This window comes from Parambassis ranga, chromosome 2 (genome assembly GCF_900634625.1).
Source record: "Parambassis ranga chromosome 2, fParRan2.1, whole genome shotgun sequence".
NCBI classification, from domain to species: Eukaryota; Metazoa; Chordata; class Actinopteri; family Ambassidae; genus Parambassis; species Parambassis ranga.
Genome location: NC_041023.1, coordinates 40,995,929 through 41,011,907, shown reverse-complemented (window position 1 = coordinate 41,011,907; position 15,979 = coordinate 40,995,929). Strand labels below are relative to the sequence as shown.

The 15,979-nt window shown below is 46.4% G+C and overlaps 1 protein-coding gene across 1 annotated transcript; it reads right to left on the bottom strand.

Moving 5' to 3' along the window:
* Window positions 1-14,268: 14,268 nt before the first annotated feature.
* On the bottom strand, window positions 14,269-15,862 carry LOC114432397 (thymosin beta-12). The gene is made up of 3 exons (XM_028400398.1): window positions 15,713-15,862; window positions 14,715-14,827; window positions 14,269-14,619 (listed from the first exon to the last, which is right to left on the bottom strand). The coding sequence occupies exons 2-3, from the start codon at window positions 14,812-14,814 to the stop codon at window positions 14,585-14,587; spliced, it is 135 nt and encodes a 44-aa protein (XP_028256199.1). The 5' UTR covers window positions 14,815-14,827; window positions 15,713-15,862; the 3' UTR covers window positions 14,269-14,584.
* Window positions 15,863-15,979: the final 117 nt, after the last annotated feature.

The window sequence follows — 15,979 nt, the reverse complement described above, 5'->3', positions numbered from 1 at the left end:
TACACACACACACACACACACACACACACTACCCCACCCTTGCTTGAGAAATCCTAAGGAGGAGGAGGAGGAGGAGGAAGAGGGAGGCCTTCTTGTTAAAGTGATCAGTTTCTTCATGGCCAGACATTCTTGACAAGACATGGTAAGTCCCTGCAAGCCCTGAAAACACCCTCAACAATACAAGTGTGTGTATGTGGATGAGTACGACACACACAATGACAAAGTGAAAATGATTTTGAGGTAAAATGTCTTCCTGATGAAGGCTCTTTGTCTCTCACAGGCTGTCACTCAGTGCAATATCACTGAAGAAGTGCAGACTGATTATTAGAGAGGGAGGGGCTCCATAGACAAAAGCAGCAATTCCTGGCCTAGAGCTGTTAATTCAGCCTTAAACTAAAGTATTAACACACCAACCTCACACAAAGAAAGCTGCTGCTGCTGTTCTGCAAGCTTTGGTGGTTGTGATATCTGGCTACATATGTATCACACAGATGTGTCTGTATACGTGTGCGTTGCTTGTTTGTTTACGCTGCCGCAGCAGAGCTTCAGAGCAGACATGTGGCCCCAGCCTGTGTTTTCATGCAGCAAAATCAACTCCTATTTCGTGTCTGTGCTTAATGCTCCTGACAGGGACTGTGTGTGGTGGGGGGGGGTTGCCCACCCAACATGACCTTGAGGATGATGACAGATGACTGGAGTGGAGGTTTTCTCTCTCTCTCTCTCTCTCTCTCTCTCCCTCAGCTACATGCTTCTCTTTGTTTTGACTGACGCTCTGCAAGGTTTTTCATCTATTTCTGGGGGGTTTGTAAATAAGATAAAAGTGTCACAGGAAATGAAACTCCCCAAACATGAAACTGTTATGTCTGCTCGGCCTGATCATAATATTTGGACTTTGAAACTGCTGTAAAAGCAACGAACAATAAGGAAGTATAGCTTGTTTATGAGTTATTTGTTCTAAAGGCACTGACCAGAAACATTAGGATGACTCTTGACTATTGATTTCATGCATCCTCTGAGGATATGCACATTTGTTTTCCCATGAAACCCCCTCTCCCTCTCTCTCCCCCCCACACACACACATATTAAGTGGACACATGCCTCTTGGCCTTATGGGAAATCCACCAGCAGCAGCGCGGCCCGGGTTACAAATAACCACATCCTGTTGCTCACAGTTGTGCAGACTTATATTAGTAATGCAACCACAGTGTGCACAGGTGTGAGGGGCTGCTAGCATGCTAACTTTAGCATCCATTTTGGACCAATCAGAAGAAATTACACACCGCATATCTGTGGACCTTGTGTTAAACATCTACCCAGTGTAGACAGGTGTGATAAGAACTGAAAGGCTTTGTGTCAGGGAGGGCGGGGCCAAGCGTGGGCATGAGCACGGTTACACTAAGGCTTTTGTTAGAAGCAGCAGCAGGACATGGGTTTTTTTTTCATAAACTTACACTGATGCACCTCAATCAAACTCTAGTATCAGACGGAGAGAGGCAGCACGTCCTGTTCTTTGTACATTTTCAGCCTGCAGCCTCCCCCATCCTCCTTTTGGGTAATTTCCGTTGAGCCTAAATTCCAGATATCCCACAGTTAAGATTCATAGGCCTGCGGTGTGTGTGTGTGTGTGTGGACTCTTCTTCTCCTTTTTCTCCTCCTCTTTTCTTTTCTTCATTTCCTCCTCTACATCACTCTGCTCCTCCTAACCCCCCCCCCCCCCCCCCCCCCCCCACTGATTAAGATAAACACATTCCTCCCCTTTTATATCCTCATCCTCCATTTCTCCTCTCGGCGCCTGTCCTCCACTTCAGCCCTCTGATGGTTCGGAAAAAGATTCAGCGTGATGCACTGAGGAGGTGTAGGTAGAAAGGTGTGTACTCAGACATTTCTTTTGACCAGACAAATTCCTGATAAGATAGGAGTCACCACTCTTTGTATCTGAGTAATCAATACACACACAACAAGTCAAAAAGGGTGCAATCATACGTCTATGTTTGTGGCAACATATGCATGTATAAAGCTAATGCTAGCTGCTACATTCTGTGAGGCAGAACAATTTCTGACTGCTTTATATTTGTGATGATGACAATAAACTTTGTGAGCCTAGCATTGTTGTGGCTACACAGCTTTAGCATTCTTGCATATTTTCATAATATGACCTCAAATTCCTGCTTCAACCGCTGCAGATCTAATATCTGAATAAGACACTCATCAAACTGGAATTACAGCAGCGCAAGCAAACACGCCTGGTATAAACACACACCCCAAAATCTGGAGTACACACTTCTGCAAACAGTCGATGTTTGGGGGATGAAAGCTGCAATGACAGTACAGCAGGTCAGAGAGGGGGGACATCTGAAGACCGAGCGCAGGTCTTTTTAGTCCCCTCAGCTTTGATAAGGGCTTTGCTCTTTGGTTGATGTGAGGTAAACCACCACAGCACCTCTCACTTCCTCGCCAGCATGCAGCACTTGTCTCATTCCAAAAGAGGAACTTTAAAGTGAGCACACATTGTGTCGGTTCACAGTTTTGAGGAAGTTGCACTTAAACAGGAAGATGGTCACGCAGTCAGGCAAGGTTTGTTGTTTGAAAGAATCAAGAGGAAAGTACGTCAACTTGTTTTTACTTGGTTTGCACTGAACACAAATGCAGAAAAAGCAGCAAAATCTGCTTCATTCATACATTCTGTCGATGATTCTGTTAAACATCCGCTGTGGAGAATCAGTAAATGCCCATTTTAGGTCATTTTTGTGTCCGCCTGATGGGTTAATCGTGTATACTCCGATACTGTCCGTCTGTGAAACCAAGCAGCTGCAGCCAGGGGTGGAAAGGGGGAAATGTTTTCTGCGGTGCAAAGGTTCACAATCTCGTCCTGGCCGCCCCGGTAGAGTTACATAACAGAAAACATGTGAAAGACTGAAAAAAAGAGGGGAGAGATAGAAGAGAAAAGAGATGGGGGGAGGAGGGGAAGAACCCAGATGATGTCATTTCATAGTAAGAGAAAAAGGGGGATCGAGTCAGCAGAGCAAACATCATACATTTTTCTCCTCTCAGGGACGTCAGCTGTGATGCAGGCCTCAGATTTCAGCAGATGTGGCAAAGCGGCCTTATTTGGCATTCCAGGGAAGAAAAGGGGAAGTGAAGGAGGAGGCCAAAATTCCACATCGGGTTTTTATCAAACCAAGACTAACGTGGAGCCGGCATTTCTAGGGGGTGATCGGGTCAGCCATTTTTGAGGCCTGAGGTAAACAGAGAGTATTGGTGAGATGATATGGGGCTAAGGAGGAGCAGTAAGAGCGGCGTGTGGGGCGACCAGCATAAACAGTTCATTTTGACACATAAAGACACATTCAGCCGCTCGCACTGACAAAACAGCCGACAGGAAACAGAACAGACACCTCCTTGTCTGCTCTATGCTTGCTGTTTTCAGAAATAGCCGCCCCCGCTGTTATCATGCATGGGTCACGCTTCCTGCCTTTCTGCATCTTTGAGTTCGGAGCAAGTGATTCTGGGTATAAAGGTTGTCCCCGCTTACAGCAGGAAGTCAGCGCTCCCACTTCCTCCTCGGTGGAGGGTGAATGCAGAAGTGTGGAGGGTTCGAGGTCTCGGTTCTCTTTCTGAGCCTCCTCATCGGCCTCTTCCTCTCTGCTATCAGACAGATAAAGGCCAAATTCTTACACAAACATTTATCTACAAATATTCTCGACCTTTAAAACTGTTGCTCTTTTTGACTGTGGAAAGGAATTGCCAAAGAATCCAAAGCTGGATGACTCTTGAGCTAATGTCCTCGCCTTAATAAACACACACCAACCCTCCCACATTCCTGAAACAATGGCTGCTCTCTGTACCAAAATACAGAGTTCTTCCTCAGCTCAGGGGACGTGAGAGAGAGAGAGAGAGAGAGAGAGAAAGTCCCTCTTGATGTGGTAACATATTGTCCTTGTAATGGGCAGGTTTCAGTGTAACAGAGGAAAAGGGGCCGCCCACATTCTTCAGAGCTGACCTCATGCATGAAAACCTGCTCCGAGAAACCAAATCCAAAAACCAGCTGAGAGGATAATGTGTTGCATTTTATGACCTAAAATTCCACATGAAACATATAAAGGAAAACAAATCGGTTATCACAACACTAAAGGAGACTAAATCCTGCACAGACAAACAGGAACCTGTTCAGTCGTGTCTTGTAAAAATGAGGTCACAGAGGAGACCCCCGACCTCAGGTGGAGCTCTGTACACACACACACACACACACACACACCCTGCATAATGCATTCTGAGCATGGATACACAAAATGCACAACAGAGGCTTCTAATGAAAGGGAATGCCCACAGATCAGTGCAGCAGCTGTCGAGGCTGGGAGGGAAGGGGGGGGGGGTGCTCTTATTGGTCGGTGGGCCAACGGTGACCCCCAATCAGACAATGGCACGAGCGGCTTTTCCCACCACGGGTGTGTTAATGCTGGAAGGAGAAGGGGGGAGGAGGGCATTATCAACTGAAGGCCATGAGGGCAGGGATAACACAGCACTTCCTGTCTCTGGATCTACATGCTGCTCATTTTAAGGCAACTTCCTGTCGCGGAGTTATGTTTCCTTTAGAGATGCATTAAACAATTTTACTGCCACCAGCCGCCCCTGCACCCGCCTTCTGTAATTACTAGAGCTTTTAGTTTTTACATTCATCGCAGCAGCAACAAAACAAAATCATCATTCATAACCTCACAAACATCCAGAGATTTGTACGTCACTTTTAATTCACATACAATGATGACACAAGGGGAACAGAAGCGGTTACAGTAATTCCCATCTGCACTCTCCCAACAGGAGAAGCTGGACCGGGGAGGAGGAATGTTCGTAATTAAGGCTGGTCTGGATGGACTGGAGGTGTGTGTGTGTGTGTGTGTGTGTGTGTGTGTGCATGCAAACCACTCCTCCACAGTTTCTCTGCCTTCACTGTACCGTTAGATGAATACAGGGATTACATAAGAGGACGTCTGATTGGCTGCTTCTAAGCATGATAACTGGACGGGTCTGCACAGATGCATCCTGCTGGATTATGGGTAATATTGGAAAGTTGCATTAAGGCCAAACTGTCTGTCCGACTGATAGAAATACTCATATTAATACAGCAGCAGGGCTGCAAGAGAGAAAAAAACAATGAGATTAGTCTTTGTTTGCACAGCACATTTCAAAATAAAAGTCCCTGGCTGATAAACAGGGTTTAGCTTGCGTAAAATAATTAGCCTCAGTAGTAATTCTTAGTCCTTAGTGCTAAGCTAACTCATATTTAGCTTCACTCTTGGCTAATTTAATAGCTATACTATCTTAGCGGAGCTCTTATTTTGCAATAGTTTTTCATCCTCTGAACAAACTCTACAGCAAAAGTTAAAGAGCCTCACCTGGAATGTTCTTATCAGGGAGTCACACCCCCCTTTATGATGGAATTTCTAACATGTCAGAGCCAGAAAACGACACAAGACAAACAAACCCTCACACTGGCAGGCCCGCACATGTTTGACCCTGTAAAGACTGTAAAGACGCACGCACACAAACACACACAAACACACGGCTGCTGAAACGCAAGCAAGCCCAAACACTCTCCCCCTGGGTCTGAAGCAAATCAGCGGATCAGCTAGTTTGAGTTGTAGCCATCGATTTCTCAAGCCATCTGCTCGTTTTTTGGCCCTGCTCACCGTTTCCGTGACAACGCAGTGTTGATAAACGAAGGAGAGTCTTATTTAAGTCTGCAATCTGTTCATGGTGTGAAATCTCTGCTGCCTCCTTTGTACAGTTATAGTCAGTGAGCTGTAATCCTGGATCAACATTTTCACAACAGAGCTGCCTGTTGTTCGGAAGATAAACACAGATTTTTAATGAGGTATGAAAACAACTTGTCAGTGGACTATTTGGATTGGTCTGTCGCTTTAACACAGCAGCCTAAATGCAAACCAGATCTCAGTAAGATTTAGATTTAGAGGAAGTTTACATGGTGGTTTTGTAAAAATTCGCCCCTCGGAGCGTCAAACAAAGCAGAACATCCCTGACAACAGCTCCAGTTCCCATGAAAACAGGTCGCTCGCCTTTTGTGTGTGAGGAGATCCGCTTTCCTCTGACCTTTTCTTTAGTGTTTTAACCACAAATGTTCACTTCCTCATGAGTTTATCCACTCCCACTCACACATACCTGCTTTATTTACAGATTACAGCCTTCAGTCAATGGTGACGATGCCCCTTATAGCCGAAAATAGGCTTTAAACTTTAAGATACCCAGACAAAGCTCTGCAGGGTGAGGTCTGTCTCCTGTTTCTCCAGCTTTAACAGCAGGTTTCTGCACTTTAACTTGCTGTTAATTACAGATTGTATATTTGAAAGCGGGAGAACAGGAGATATATATAAACACTGCAGCTCTTACAAAGCGTACTTCAAAGACGACTGCACTTCAAACAGAAAGAAATGTGGCGTGCAGTTCAAAAGACGCCTTCTTTGTGCTAAGCTAGGTCTCTTTACTGTAACATTGCATGTAGTTCTGTGAGATTTTTGACTTTAGCTTAGCTTAGTGTAGCTTTTGTGCTGATTAACCGACATGTTAATCAATAATCTCCAAATGCTGATTGCTCCACCTTTAAGCTGTTTGCTGACTGTTTGCTAACTCAGCCTGTGTGTCAGAGTGTGACGGTGGCGGATAAGTGCTTCATATGTAGGTGAGCTGTGTCAGTGTCAGATCTCACAAAAGCAGGAAGTTGGATTGTGTGACCCCGAGGAACCTCAAACCCCGTCTGACTGTCTTTCTGCCATCACTTATATAAGATCCAGCCTGAGAACTCACTCACACACACACACACACACACACACGGCATGAGCCTGCATGTCTGTCTGAAGTATGTGATCAGCATCTTGTCAGGGTGGATTAGTGTGTGTGTGTTCTCTTTGACAGGGCTGGTGGCCAATTAAAACACATGGCTATTTTTGTCCTGGCTCCCTCGCTTGCACTAAAATGCCAGCACAATAAAAAAATATGATGTTTAGCTTTCAGGCTAACAGTTAAAATCCTCTTAACCATAAAAGTGTCCTCAGCTCTGAGTGAGTCTAAAGTACGCCCTCGCTGTGCAGGGAAGCTTCCCCATGTGCAACATTACTGTAGCTAGGAGCACCAGTCGTCCTATTTATCATAGTAGTCCAACTGAGCCATTGTACCCTGTGTGGCCGCCGGGCGCTCCCGCTGCCGAGCCCTGATGTGACATAGATGTGCAAAATCCATTTAGCAACGCTGTTCCCGCCACTGTGCAAATTGATCGGTTTCTAATGGCTGTCTGCGAGGCGATGATGTGTCTGCCGGATGCAGAGACGCACAAGGCGGCCAGTCTCCCTATTGTTTCCCTATCAGATGCTTATAGACGCTACATTGTATGGGAAGTTGACCACTGTCTAATCTCATCACCCTGTTGAAGGAATGCAAATGCACTCACAACATTATCCAGCAACAATGACCAATGACCCATTATCCATGGTATAAAAAACACACTGCCACACAAAAGTACCCGCAACCAAAAGCAGTCCATGAAGTCCAGGTTGGGTGATAGGGCAGATGCCACAACCCTGCACAGCCACTTGTAAAATAACTCTTTGCAACATGTTGATGTGACAAAGTATAAGGCAAACAAAGGACCAACCTGGAAGACACTAACTGTAACTATCCCCCTATTCCATTTAAAGTGACACAATTTGTGGATTTGTTCACTAACAACATTAATGATAAAACAATGTAAAAAAGTCCTAAATTAATGTGCTGGGACCGCACACAGCCTGTCACTCCTCACACACACGTTCAACATTCTGTAGCTGTGTGAAACTCATCCAGAGAGTTTTTGGGCTCCTGGGGCTACGAGTGCTCTCATGTTTGGGCAAGATTTGTTATGGAAAAAATGGAGATCGAGGGTGGGCCTGTTTCTGGGAAGTAACCCTGCTCTGACCTCTGAGAAGCGGGAGGGGGGATTCTTTGGGATTGTGTCAGATTTCTTTATTTACACGCTGCCCTGATTTTTTTTTTCTATCTGTGTTAATCCTGTTTTGTCTCAAATATCAGATCGGAGCTGTGGGCCAAAAAAAAATGCTCAATTTGGGGAGTCTGTGTGAGAAATATATCGCCATCGATCTCTCTGGCATGGCGGGGGCGCTCATGCTCACATCATGGCCGACATTCCCTCCCCTGCCCACGCCAGCTTCTCCCGCCTACTTCCAGCAAAGTCCGAACTCCATCGGAATGCTAATCTACTGTGTAACAGATAGGACAAAACCTCTGCCAGTCTAAACATTTACATTCTGAAGACAGCAATTTTAGAAGAAGAGGCCAGTTTCTGTCCTCTGCAGAGATTTTTCTGTGGTTTCAGTTGTGACTTGTGTCAAACAGTTGGTTTTAAAAAGCCCTGCACACCTGTTTTTCCTTTAAATAGCAGCTGTCTCCTCTTTAAAACAAGTCTCTGCACAATCCTCAAGAAATCTGTCTGATTGAGCCACACTGCGACAGTCCACTGTGTCGTTACATGTCAGCACTGACGCCATGATTGTTGTTGTGCCCATCTTGGCATTGTGCCTACGCTTTGAGTTTTTTAGGGGCACGGGGAACAATGGGGGCGTGGGTGGCGTTTGGAACTGGGCCCGCAGTGCCAGTTGCCAGAGCGGCTCAGATCTGGAGACAAAGGAGGGGGAGTCGGTGCGTCGCCGGGCAGGGGTCCAGTCTTTGGGACTTGGACGGTGGAGCTTGCGGCTGTGGGTTGGGTGAGGGAATGCAGGCACACGTCTGACCAAAGCCTTAATGTAAGGAGGGGGAGCCTCAACGGACAAAAAGACACAGGGCCCGGCTGTTCCACTCAGGCATCTGGGATTCTATTCACCCAACGGCTTGCCTCTTTAGAGCTTTTTGGGGAACTAGCAGCTTGCGGGAAGTCCTGTCTGACCAGCAAAGCTGCAAAACCCAGCGCCTGTGATCACCCACATAGATCCTCATTGTTCCTGTATCATGCATGTCCGTTACATGTGGCGTGTTTTCATAGGAAGTATCTACTACTATAAACAAACCTCCACAATTCATTAGAGCAATGCGTTTTAACCTTTGACACTCAGATGGAGGAAACTTGGCAGCGAGGACTCACACCCGAAAACAGGAAGAGCGATCAGATGCCTGACTTCCCTGTGCAGTCAGCTACTCCGGCGGGTCAAGACAGAACCTGCAAACCTCTTACATAACAGCACTCCTGCACAGAAAGCTCTTATAATCTGTGTTGGCTTGCATTCACACAAACAAAGTTTTAATCTCTGAGATTAGCAGCCTCAACAATAGCCACCGACTGTGCTTTTAGAATGGAGATGTGCAGTATAAGGAAACCAGGTCTGGTTATCTTTATTGATTTAGTGTTGACGTAGACTGCTCACACGCTATCAGTGTGTTTAGTCTCTTAATGATCGCAGGTTTTTTTTTAATGTGATGGCTGCACCTTGCTCCACCACATTTTCAATCATGAGGACCATTTATGGTTCACACTTGCATGTCCGTTGCCATAGAGACACCATGACTTCAGCCACATACGATAGAGACAAAGCAGTCACTGCCTGTATCCACTGACGGCTGTGTAAAATATATTAAGATGACAGCTGATGTTAGCATGCTAGCTATGGTATGTTGCAGAGAAGGGCACAGCTGCTAAATGGGCTAGCATCTCCTACGTGCTGCTTTCTCGGTTTCTGCTTCCTTGCACATTTATCATCTAAATGACATCTTCTAATATTTAGGGTGACGCTTTTGTATTTTTGTATCATGCAAACTAACTCTGAAACTTTGCTACCATAAGCAGCAACTTCAGTAATCACTGAGAGGAAGTGACTGCAGCCAGACTTCTCTTTTTGCACACAAAAGGCCTTATTCACTAAAAACACACACACACACACAGAGCTGAAAGGCATGCTGGGAAGCTGGCTCCACTCCGAGCCATACGACTCCAAATCAATTTTGTGAACTTCTGCTATTATAATGAGTTTCATAGTTGGGTTGATCCCTGCTGGGAACCGCAGCAGGGTCAGAGGTCAGGCAGAGAGTGATCCAAGAGGGATTCAGAGGCCTCACAAGCCACAAGTTTTATTCTTTTAGCAATAACATTCAATAAAATCATTGACCTGCTTCAGCTAAAACGCGTGGTGCAGAATTCCTCGGATGCCGGAGAGAGCGGTCAGTTTCTCCCTGTGTGTCCTCCTGCTTCCTTGTTGTCTTACATGCACTATAACCACAACTTTGCTATTGTTGACACAGCTTCGAGCTGTCCTTGGCGCGGTGTCACTCAGCGTCACGCCAGCGGGCGATATCAGCGCTGATCCGACCTCGACAAGGGGGAAATGCAAACGAAACACCATGTCCAACAGCTCTGAAAATGAGCTGTGTGTTGCACATGTCTTCGGTAAAACACAATCACACCACTTAGCTCATGAGTCATTAAAGCATCTGGTGATAAAATCCTGTGTGCATTTTCAGACTGCAGTAAGGTGTTGCACAATGAGGCCCTTTGAGCAAGAGTTTTTGAGCAACGCTCATGTCACAGACGCCATATGATGCAATGAAGAGCCTTTACAGACACCTCCACAGAGACAAATGAGAAATTGCTATCTTGAGGAGAGCAGTATGAGCATGCCGTTAACCCGAGGGCCTGAAAACAAAGATAATGAGCTGCAAAAAGCACATGCTACATGCTTCTCCTGTGTGTAAACTTTCCTTTAGGCTATGTGCAAAGATGAACAGAGAGGTACTGTTCGAGGAATTGAAAGAGACACAGGCACAGACAGATAAAATGATCAGTGTGACTCCACCCCGATAAAACTGACCGACGTTTGCAGGAATGAGACGTCGCTCACACCTGCAGCAGAGAGGAGTGCAGTGTCTTGAAGGTTTGCACAGAGATAAATCAGCTCGGTCCTCAGGTGTGGCAGGTCGAGGCACAGCACACAGAGAAACATGGTTTCCTCCACCTCCTGATCTGTGCTGCATGTTGGTCTCTGGGTGATCAGTAAAACCCAAATAAGGGCATGACATGAAAGCTTGCAATTAACAAGGGGCAGTAATTAGGCAGATCTCTCACAGGACTATCAAGGTAATTAAACATCAACATTATTCCAGGAAGAAGTCAGCTTTGGAGATCCAAATGTACAAGTAACATACAAGGTGCACTGAGGGCTTCCTGTTTTGTCTGCATTAAAAAATCTTTCATAAAAGAGAAACCAAAAGTGTCAGCAGCAGCAGCAGCATCATCCTCACTGAAGAGGAAGATGTACAGTGGCCCAGATGTAGGAGGAAGCGACATGTCTGCAGCTGCGGCCTCTCTGCTCGGAGGAAATGTCAGAGCTGTCGCTGTGCATGAGGCCTCAGGGGAGCGGTCACCGTGTTTACACTTCACGGCTGCAACAAGGTGACTCGTGCACGCACATGCATGTGCTGATGTGAGGAGCCGCTCATTTGTTCACACCGGCTCCTTATTAAAGTTGCAGTGAGTCAGTGTGATGTGCAGCTCTGTGTCTGTACTGCTGCATTGATTCTGTACAATACTTAAGCTAATGCATTAGCATTGATCTGAGCCCCACCTGGGGCCAGACTAATAGAGCACGTCTGGGATAATCAGACAGTCAACTGTAACACGGGGCCACACCCGTTCCCTGCCTTTTATTCTTTATGCCAATGCGTTGGTGCAATTAGCTGCCATTTAACTGTTTAACGGACAGGATCTGACGTAACTATCGTTTCAGCAACAAGCTGCTGGGGAGCTGTTTCTCTGCTTCTTGCAGCTCTTCATGTCTTTGTTCACAAACATGCTATAAAAAGTTAGTTCCTGCTTTCCTGCTCACACCGGACACAGAGCGGCACTTATCTGTAAACACACTGCACAAGGAGGACATGACCGATGAAAACACAGATACATCAGATCAGCTTGTTATATTCATACTTAGAGGACAGAGGACAGAGAGCAGCACTATGAAGCAGACAGCAGCAGTGTTGCTATCAGTGGCAGCACACAACAACAACACAACCACAGAGATACGGTTTGGACAGGAAGACGTGATAATGACACAAACATGCCGCCATAAACATGTTTTTCCTGTTTAATCACACTCTTTCTCTGCTAGTCTGATGACAAGCAGGATGACAATAATGTTAATGGTCAGGTGTTAACATCGACAGACACGTCCCACTTCACTGGGTGGGTGGTTGCCATGGTAATCCACAGCAGAGCCAGTGTTTGTCTCCACCGGCGAGTGATAGATAATTGACTCAGTCGGTCGGCTCAGTGGAGAACAAACGAGTACCTGCAGATAATATGTGACGTAGTGAACAAAGGAGCACGTGCGGAATGAGCTGGACCGGCATGTTTTTTGACTAAAAGAACAAAATCAATAAATCAGGATCAATAAACCAATGTCTGTCTGGACTTTCTCTGTGATGTAATACACCAACAAATCCTGCCCTCATTCATCCATATTTGTCTTTGTTGTTGTCTTTTCTTAACCAAGCCTTATAGTTCCTGCAGTGGAAAAGCACCTTTTGTACTATAATCAAGTAACTAAGTAACAGATTACTTGTTAGCTGTAATATTGCCGCCGATTATTGCAGGTGGAGTTGTGCCGTCCTGTCCCGACATTCCAGCCATGCTAACTTGCTAATCATGGGTGACATCAGATAAGGAACACCATACAGGAAGTCCCAGGAAGCCATAGGACCACACAGCAGCGTCCATTCAGTAGCCATTAATCAATCAGGCCCTGTGTTAATCAGGCCACTTTGAAAGACATGCCTTCAGTGGCCGCAGGAGACAGATGGCCGAGCACATCTGAACACAGACTGCGCAGCAGAATGTGCTGCCTTCATAATCTCCAGAGTGTCCACAATGCACCAGCAGCACAGGTCTGATGTCGAGTTGTTGTCGAGTGCCTGCCAGGGAGAAAAGCTCTACCACGAGGACACTGGGCATCCGACTGCCCAATCCCAGGATGTGAGTCAGCAGCAGCTGTTGCCATGGTAAACCGGGCAGGACACCCGTAGGATCCCAAGGAGCTCAGTGCTGATACATCTGACCCGCCCTCCCCCTCTGCTCCACCTTAAATCTTCTGTCACTTTCTCTACAGTAGAGACTCTGGTGCAGGCCTGCGCAGAAGAGACGGGAGGTGTTAATCCCATCTGTGCGAGGACCTGGCCGAGTTTCCCCCCCGCTCTAGCCCACTAACCTCCACATCTACCCCTCCTCTTCCTCCTCAATGCAGATTAATGCCTAATTAAGAGACTTAACAGCAATCCACTTACACTGACATGTAAGATGAGATCAATGGACAGCACAGACAAAAAACTTTTACCTCCTCTGAGCAAACTGCAACAAAATCTGACAGTCATGTGACCACTCTGAGCTCACAACACAGGCATTCAATACAAGACCTGATGGACTCACTTCGATAAAACTTTGTATGCATAAAGATGCTGCTGTTGACAGCGACGTCATGCTAATGACATTAAGGCTGTGTAGGCCGTGGCTAATTTAGGACGAGGGCAGTTTAGGGCAAATCTCCTGCTGGGTCAGGGTGCTCTTTCCCATAAGCCACTGCTCATCAGTACATCCAACCAGCCCCAGGCATGTATACACCTTCACACCTTCACATGCATGAAGTTGGGGGCTGGGGGTGGGGGGGGGGGTGTATGTGCAGTATTCCACACACACACACACACACACACTTGATGTGTGCCGTTAAACTCCTGCTAAAGGTGTGCTATGTGGGTTAAAGCACTCTCCAGGACACTTTTTTTAGTAACAAATTCTTTTTTATTACAACATTTCACGGTTTTCCATTTCTGGTAATGGTTTGTGGCAGAGTAACATGACTGCTGGGAATTTACAAAAACTCCAAAGAACACATGGAATCATTTGTTGGAATCATTTTTGTTACAAACTTCTCCCCATTTCAGACAAATTGTAATCACTCTGACAAAGATCTAACCGGTCCGTTTCTCCCAGGTCTAGGTGGAATCCACTTTTTCATCCTCGTGTACATTTACAAAAAGAAAACACACCGTGACAGACGACAGTATCAATTATTTGGGGCATTTTACATTTTGGCCAGCGTACAAACAAAGTTGTGCATTTTCCGAGAATTAGAAGATGAAAAAAAAATAAAAATACAAAGCTTGACGCCTCAGCTTTGGCGCAAAAGCAGCCACGCAGAAAGTTGGTGGGTGGCGGTGTTTTTTTTTTTTTTTAAATGGTGAGACGATGATGAGCTTCCGGGGACGCAGGCCACGCCCTGTCCCTCAGGATGTTAAAGGTGTTACACCTTCTAGGACCGCCGTGTGCAGGTCCGGCCCAACAAAATCTTCCTCATCTCTCAGAGGCAGGGTCTGAGGGGACGGGGCCGACTGCCCTGACGAAGGCATCATGCGTCCACAGGCTGTGCAGCTTGGTTATCGTTTCATAATTTCGGTTACAAAGTTATACAGCTAGAAGAAGTGACTGAAAACAAGGCAATGCAGGAGGGAGGAGGGGGGTGTACAGTGCATGACGGGAAGGTGAGGGGCTTCACGACGTCGCCGCCGCCTTCTCCTGTTCGATGGCTGTGGAGGAGAAGAAAAGAAAGAAGACAGATGTGAGATTCAGGCTGAAAACACCCAGCCCAGACAGTCCAGGAGGAGCGTGACGTCACACTCACTTTCTTTTGAGGGCAGGGGGTTCTTCTCCTGCGTCTCTGTCTTCTTCAGCTTGGACTTGTCGAAGCTGGTCACCTCTGAAATGTCGGGCTTGTCACTCATTGTTGCAGTTGGTCTGTAAAAGGAGAAAAACACACAGCACACATCAGGAATCCTGTTATTATGTAACATAAGAAGCATGTAGTCTGCTCTGACATTTTATCAGTGGAAGGGCGTTGCCTGAAATCTCAGCAACCTAAAATCATTTGTTCACACTAACTACATGCGCAGACGCACACTACTTCTCCTTGTCTGCCTTCTTTTGTTCGCCTGATTCGCCTGCCATCCATCCCGTTACCCAACACACACACACACACACACAGCCTGGGATGTTGCACACTGGGGACAATGAAGCCGACATTTACATAACAAAAGGAGTTCCCATGCTGGGCAGCCTGAGAAGAAATATGATTAAAAAATGGCTGCATTCTTTAAAAAAAGGATTATGATCTAAATATATGTTTTAAAAATTGAGCCCACTCCACATGGAAGCTGTGCAACATCCGCACATTCACTTGTCACGCACCCCCCCCCCCCCCCCCCCCCCTTGGGGCGCAATCTGAAGGAACCACCGCCCAGATTCTGCTCAGTCATACACCTCTTGTTTAAAAAAAAAAAAAAATCCCTCTCCACCTTTTGTTTATTTCAAACGAATAGACGCATCGAGTGCGCGCACACACCCTCCCCAAAAAACAGAAACGCATCATTTATATAAACGGGAGCAGGCGCAGCAGGGAGCACAAAGACGCAGCACACATGCCTTTCTGTCACGTTACACCCACAGAAGGGCTTCTAGGAAACAAAAGCTGTCACGTTAAATAAAATAGTCTGGTGTTGTCATGCGTAATAACCCTTTCAGCGACTTCACCGCATCTCCAGTATTGATCTGACTCTCCTAAAGCTGCATGAGATAAATAAAAAAACAACAAAGAGAGATATTATTTGAGGAGGGCTTACTCACCGTGTGTAGGCTGATGCTCTGAAGGTCTCTGGTCAGTGCGTTGCAGCAGTAGTGGCGCGTCTTTGCGCAAGCATTAGATATAGTCAGAAATATGCTAATGAACGTCTGACATCACCAGCGCGCTCACAGTCTCCCCCTGCTGGAGAGCCTACATCATAACGCTGAAAACGGGCATGTCATCACATGTGCGTTCACAAACACTCCACGAACACGCGTGTTGTCTCCTCACAGGCGCGGTCAGCTGTCAGAAAATGTCTCCTTTGGGTC

Coding starts and splice junctions, on each gene's coding strand:
- LOC114432397 (XM_028400398.1), bottom strand. CDS start 14,814: ATGAGTGACAAGCCCGACATTTCAGAGGTGACCAGCTTCGACAAGTCC. Junction 14,620..14,714: donor CCCCCTGCCCTCAAAAGAAA/GTGAGTGTGACG, acceptor TCTCCTCCACAG/CCATCGAACAGGAGAAGGCG.